The following is a 6874-nucleotide window of genomic DNA, read 5'->3' on the forward strand; positions in this document are numbered from 1 at the left end:
AAGTCCCAGACCCCTTGAAAATAATGCTGGGTTTGTGTGCATGTGTGCCCCCAATCCTGAGAAGAATGGAAGAGAAGGGATTGCACCATGGCCATCCCCTCAGGGGTGATTTTTCACTTTCTCTCTGTCTCTCTCTGGTGAGTGCATGCGTCCTACAGCAGAAACGTCAAAAAACAAATAAACAACAAGCATTATTATTATCGCCCCCATTTAGAAAACTGAACCTTGGAACGTTTAAGAACGCACATCTGAACCGGTGGATCTGCCCTGCTCTGGGGAGAAGGACTAACTCGAGTTGCCCAAGTACAGCAGAGGGGCACGGCCTGGAGGGTCCTGCCGCCTGTGCGTCACTAGCCCCTCCTTGAGGAGGTGAGGCAAACACTGAAGGCAGGTCTGGAGGGGCCACTTGGAGAGCTGCTGGAGAGGGTCTTACTCAGCTCCTGCTGGGAGAGCCCTGGACCCAGCAGTGGTGAGGGAGACCAGCAGTTAGCGTAATGGCTATGTCGCTGCACTCCCAGGTAGTCAACCATAGTTTGAGTCCCAGACCCAGTGGCTTAAACTCACGCCAGGCACGTGTGTGTGTGTGTGTGTGTGTATGTGTCCAAAATCCCAAGAGGAGAATGGAGGAGAAGGGATTGTGGCGTGGCCATCCCCCCTGGAAGGTGATTTCTCGCTTTCTGTCTCTCTGTCTCTCTGTTTTTCTCGTGAGCGTATGTGCCCTATAGCAAAAACCTCTCCAAAGAAAACCAAACAAACAACCTCTCCGGACAGTGTTGAGGAGGCCGGGAGGCCCGGAAGGGAACAGGTTAAGGTGACCCCAGCTATTTCCCTGCATTTGCCTCTGAGAACTTCTGTTTTGAATCCTGATCCTGGGGCTGGGCCCTCTGTCACACCCCTACAACTCACACCCCACGTACCGTGACGGTGAGGGCGTTGGGCTCTGTGAAGAACAGGTCCCCACCCTGGAAGTCATCGTTGAGGTAGAGGAGTCCGCTGGGAGGGAGGAGGACAGGAGGCAGTGAGACCCGTGCCAGGCCCAGCCTGCTGTGGGATGCCCCCGCCCGCCTGCCCGGCCCACCTGTAGTCTCGGTAGGTGTAGGCTGGGGGCTCCCGCCAGCACTCCCCGCTGTCAGGGTCCAGGACGCAGTTGTCGGCATGCACCGGGTGACTCAGATCCATGCGCTGCTCTTGCTCCCCTGCCACACAATGGGGTCTGGTGACTTCTCTGTCCTCGTGCCCACCTGCTGCCCTGGGGTGCTTACCACCCGCACTCGCCCTGTAGCGCCTGGTCACAGCGGGGCAGAGGAACCGGCCCTCTGGGGAGGGGAGTAAAGACCCGACCCCACACAGGGTGGGGTTCTGAAGGCACGCCGGCCCGGAGGTTGGGGAGGGCAGCGGTCCCTGGCAGGTACCTTCGATGGCACTTCGGCACACCAGGTGGGTGAACGAGAGATGCAGGGGCCGCTCCGGGGAGAAGTAGGCCTGCGTCAAGGTCCGCACGCGCTCGCTCACCTCCAGGAGTAGCCTGGCACCCTGGCTGCCCCCCGTCCCTGCCCGGGCCAGCTGCAGGTGGGGGCAGGGCGGCATGAGACGTCGGCCCCAGCCCTAGCTCCTGCCCTACCTCTGCCGCCCACCCGGGGGTCTGGGGTCTCTCAGGACGGGCGGCCTGCCATCGGCCTAAACCACTCCTTCCATCACCTCCTTGATAACAACTCACACCCGGTTCTCAGGTCACCCCCTTCCTCCATCCTGGGCTCAGGCCTCAGGCAGTCTTGGTCCCAGGACAGTCCTGCACAGGAGCCCAGACCCAGTGCCCAGCCTCTGCGCGCACTCCGCCAGGCCATGGGGGCCCCCCTCACCTGCACAGCCTTGAGCACTGTGAGCCCCTCGAAGCGTTCATGGGGGGTGTGCGGGGAGCGGCGGCCACGAGAGCCCGCCCTGGCTCCAGCTTCAGCTGCGTCCTGAGAGGGAGAGCAGTTACTGAGCACTGGCTGCCTCTAGCCCACCTCACTGCCCTCAGGGCCAGGAGACCCTCCCTCCAGGGACGAAGCTTGAGACGCCCACAGTTCTCTGTGCCCCTTGCCCTGAGCTGCTGCCCTTTCCTGGAGAGTGACTGTAGTCCCGGGTGTCCGGGCGACCCTTCTCCAGGAAAGGCCTGAAATCCCAGTACCAGGAGACTCTGGGCAGGACTCGGGAGAGCCTCCGACAGCAGGCAGGGCCTCTGAGAGGGAAGGGGGCAGAGCTGGGCCTGGCAGGAAGGGCTCCACCACCCATCCCAAGTGAGCCAAGACTAGAGCCGCTCTGGAACAGGGTCCAGCAGGAAAGTTCCACGGTCAGGCCAGGCCCTGGCAGGAGGCCCCAGGCGGGCAGACAGCATCTGTCTCTGAGCTCTTCCCACCTGAGGTGTTCTCAGAGGACCCGGCCGGCTTGGTGGCGCCACCCTGATGCTGAGTCCCGCTTTCCCAGCCATCCAGAGTGACTCCCTCACCCCAGGGACTCCCAGTATTTGCAGGTCACAACCAGGATCACTCTCTCTGTCTGACATTTTCCTGCCTACTTTTTTTTTTTTTCTTGAGAGATTTTCACTGTAGGGCGCGTGCGCTCGCCAGACAGACAGAGAGAGACATAGAGACAGAAAGCGAGAAATCACCCCCCAGGGGGGATGGTCACGCCGCAATCCCTTCTCCTCCATTCTCCTCTCGGGATCTTGGGCACACACGCACACGCACCCGGCGTGAGTTTTAAGCCACCGGGTCCGGGACACGAACCGCGGTCGACTACGTGGGAGTCCAGCGACATAGCCATTACGCTAACTGCTGGTTCCCCTTCCTGCCTACTTTTGAATCTGTTTAAGTACCACCATAGTTACTTCTCCATACAGACTTCTCTGAGAGACCACCGAGTCACCTAGCCATCTAAGATTCATTCAACAAATTTGTACTGAGCACCTACTATGTGCCAGGCCCTGTTGTAGGCATTGGAGACATAAATGTGCTTAAGAAAAGCTCCCCTGGGGCTGACAGGTGGTGTAGTGGTTACGGGGGCTGGACTCCCACGTAGCCGACTGCGGTTCGAGTCCCAGACCTGGCAGCTTGCTTTCTCACTTTTCTTCTCTTTCTCTGTCCCTCTCTGGTCAAATTAAAATAAATAAATAAAGTTAAATAAAATAATTATTTAGGGAGAAAAAAGGAAAAGGTCCCCACTCTCAGGAGATTAGTATTTTAAGATAACGAGTAAATAAATAAATAAATGAACCAGATCAATTCATCAGACGGTGATAACATACTATGAAGGGCATTAAGGCAGGGTTGTGACCTTGAAGGTGCCCAGGCAGGGGTTCAGAGACAGCTAATTGAACAGGTGACCTTAAATTGAAATCAGTGAGGGACCAGCAGTTGGCATAATGGCTATGTCATTGGACTCCCATGTGGTCAACCATGGTTCGAGTTCCAGACCCGAGAGGAGAATGGAGAAGGGATTGCAACGTGGCTATCCCCCCTGGGGGGTGATTTCTCTCTTTCTGTCTCTCTGTCTCTCTCTGTCTTTCTGGTGAGCGCACGCACCCTATAGCAAAAACCTCTCAAACAAAGAAAAAAAATATTGAAACCAGTGATACAAAGGAGCCACTTGGATGTGGCTGAGAGGGAATGTCTGAGAGGAAATGGCTGAGAGGGGAATGTTCCAGGCAGAGGAAATAATCCTGAAGTCAGAATGAGTTTAATGTCAAGGAGAGACAGAATGAAGGTCTGATGCTCGGGAGTTCACCTTGACTCCATCCTGTTACCCTCTCCCCAACAGGTGGCCTGATTCGTGCCAGAGGGTGCACCCACATGCACGTGAGAGGGAGAGACAGCACCCCCGATAAGGCTGGTTGTGCTGCGATCCTGTTTCCTCCAATTCTCCATCCTGTCAGGATCCTGGGTGCGTGTGTACACACCTGGAGTGTTTTCTTTTCTTTCTTTCTTTCTTTCTTTTTTACGAGTTTTTTGCTATAGGGCATGTGCGCTCACCAGAAAGACAGAAAGTGAGAAATCACCCCCGGGGGCATGGCCACGCTGCAATTCCTTCTCCTCTATTCTCCTCTTGGGATCTTAGGCACGCACGCACACGCGCCCGGCGTGAGTTTAAGCCAACCGGGTCTGGGATTCAAACCGCAGTCAACTACATGGGAGTCCAGAGACACAGCCATTACACTAACTGCTGGTTCCTCTTTCTTTCTTTCTTTCTTTCTTTCTTTCTTTCTTTCTTTCTTTCTTTCTTTCTTTCTTTCTTTCTTTCTTTCTTTCTTTCTTTTTCTTTCTTCCTTCCTTTCTTTCTTTTTTAAAGAGGTTTTTCCCGTAGGGCATGTATGCTCACCAGAGAGAGAGTGAGAGAGAAAGTGATAAATCACCCCTCAGGAGGATGGCCATACCTGCAATCCCTTCTCCTCCACTCCCCTCCTGGGATCTTGGGCATGCCCACATCCGCATTTGGCGTGATTTTCAAACCACCAGGTCTGAGACTCAAACTGCGGTTGGCCATGTGGGAGTGCAGCGATGTAACTGCTACGCCACCTGCTGGCCCCAACCTGGCACGTTTTTCAAATCAACAGGGATAGGACTAGAAACCCAGTCAGCTGTGTGGATCCAGCTTCCACTAAGCAGGGTCCAGTCGTTGCGGTAGGGGACCAGCCCATTCCATGCAGGCTTTTGTCCTTCACTCTTTCTCTTTGAAATTCTAAGTACTCTTCACTTGTTCCTCTCTGCATTCTCTCGAAATGAGACTAAGGCAGTGGCACTCTAATCACTCCAGAAGCTTCTCCCCTCTTCTCTCCCATTGTATTCTACACACTACCTCTAGAGGGAGCTGCAGGTTCCACAGGACAGGGTCTCCGGGCCCTATCCTTGGAAGTTCATCAGGACCATGAACGCCAGCCCTTCCTTAAATCCTTATTTATTTATAAATCTAGCTATTTATTTACTAAATTTTCTATAGGGTATGTGTGCTTGCCAGAGAGAGAGAGAGAAGGCACCTCTCAGGGATGGTGGTCACTTCCCAATCCCTTCTCCTCCATTCTCCTCTGGCGATTTTGGGCATGCACACACATGTGCCTGGCATTTTTCAAGCCACTGGGTCCAGGTCGTGAAACGTGCAGCCAGCCACGTGGGACCCGACCACCGTAACCACCATACCACCGACTGGTCCCCAATTCTTTCTTTAATCGAAGCAAATACAAACAGGGAAATGCAACTTTTTGTTTTTGTTTTGGTTTTGGTTTGTTTTTGCCAGAAAGCGTGTGCGCTCCCCAAAGACAGAGACAGAAGAAGCGCTCCCCAACAGGGTGTAGTCATGCTACAATCCTTCGCCCTCCATTTCTCCTTCCGGTCAGATTTTATGCACACATGCATACATGCCCAGCGGGCTTTTCACCAGTTTCACAGCTGCTGGCCATCTGGGATTTGGCTCCCAGTGCAGAGTGCTCACTGCTGTGCTGCAGCAGCCCTAAGTCTTTATTTTTTTTGGGGGGTGGGGGTCTTGAGAGTTTCTTTCTTTTTTTTTTTTTGCTATAGGGTGTGTGCACTCACCAGGAAGACAGAGAGACATAGAGAGACAGAACGTGAGAAATCACCCCCCCCCCAGGGGGGATTGCCCCGCCGCAATCCCTTCTCACTCCACTCTCCTCTCAGGATCTTGGACACGCACGCACACGCGCCCAGCGTGCGTTTAAGCCAACGGGTCAGGGACTTGAACTGCGGTTGACCACATAGGAATCCAGCGACATAGCCATTACGCCACCTGCTGGTCCTGCAGCCCCAAGTCTTTCACCAGCTGTCCACCATCCACAAATGAAGGCCATATTCCCTGGCAGGTACAGAGGCCCTTGGAGTCTGGGCCCTGATCTCTCCTCCACCTGGCCTCTTTTTTTTTTTTTTTTATCAGAAGTTTTTGCTATAGGGCATGCCAGACACATAGAGACAGACAGAGAGATAGAAAGGGAGAAATCACCCCCCAGGGGGGGATGGCCATGACACAATCCCTTCTCCTCCATTCTCCTCTCGAGATCTTGGGCACGCACGTACACACACCCGGTGTGAGTTTAAGCCACCAGGTCCGAGACTCAAACTGCAGTCGACTACATAGGAGTTCAGCGACGTAGCCATTACTCCATCTGCTGCTCCCAAGAACCTAGTGGTTTCTTTTCCTTTTTTAAGATTTATTCATTTTTAAAATTTTATTTGTTGTTGTTATTATTTTTCATTTGACCAGAGAAAGACAGAGAGAGAAATGAAAAGTGAGAAAACAAGCCACCAGGTACAGGCCTCGAACTGTGGTCGCCCATGTGGGAGTCCAGCTCCCTACCACCATGCACTCTGCCGGCCCCCTAGCAGCTTCTAACACAGCAGGTATTCAGCGGGTGACGAGAGCACCGGCCCAGAATGAGGACTGAAGCTCCATTACCTGGTAGACTCAGCTGGTGAACAGCAGTCAGTCGACCCACAGGAGGTGGTTCGCAGCCACGCCAGTCTCTAAACTCAGCTAACCAGGGCATCCTCGCCCGCACACTCAGCCATTTTTTTATACCTTCTTGTTTTTCGTTTTGTTCTTCCCATCAGTTTCTAGGACAATTCCTTTGTAGAGAACATCCACCCCAGATCAGCTAAATTAGGAGGAAAAGGGACTCACCCCCAGCCGAGAGGCACTGAACGCACAGTCCCTGCGGGACAGTCAGCACGGGCAGAGTAGGGAGGGGCAGGCTGAGGGCAAGGGAGCAGGCAGCGTGCCTGTGGTCCCCGGAGGGCCGAGCGCTCAGGTCCTCTTACCTTGGCCAGCTGCAGCAGCGCTCCACACTCAGCTGGCGTGAGCAGCCCATCCAATACCACTCGCTCCGACCCCT

At 54.2% G+C, this 6874-nt stretch overlaps 1 protein-coding gene across 1 annotated transcript in view; it reads right to left on the reverse strand.

Annotated features, from left to right (window-relative positions):
* The window catches only part of P3H3 (prolyl 3-hydroxylase 3), a 16437-nt gene that overhangs the window by 2912 nt on the left and 6651 nt on the right, over positions 1-6874 (reverse strand). Inside the window, exons 9-12 of the mRNA XM_014585142.1 lie at positions 1860-1961; positions 1413-1563; positions 1079-1196; positions 918-993 (exon numbers count right to left, since the gene is read on the reverse strand). Of these exons, the coding sequence (XP_014440628.1) occupies positions 918-993; positions 1079-1196; positions 1413-1563; positions 1860-1961 (447 nt within the window). The remainder of the gene's footprint in view (positions 1-917; positions 994-1078; positions 1197-1412; positions 1564-1859; positions 1962-6874) is intronic.

Source organism: Tupaia chinensis, unplaced genomic scaffold (genome assembly GCF_000334495.1).
Source record: "Tupaia chinensis unplaced genomic scaffold, TupChi_1.0 Scaffold149011_1, whole genome shotgun sequence".
NCBI lineage: Eukaryota > Metazoa > Chordata > Mammalia > Scandentia > Tupaiidae > Tupaia > Tupaia belangeri.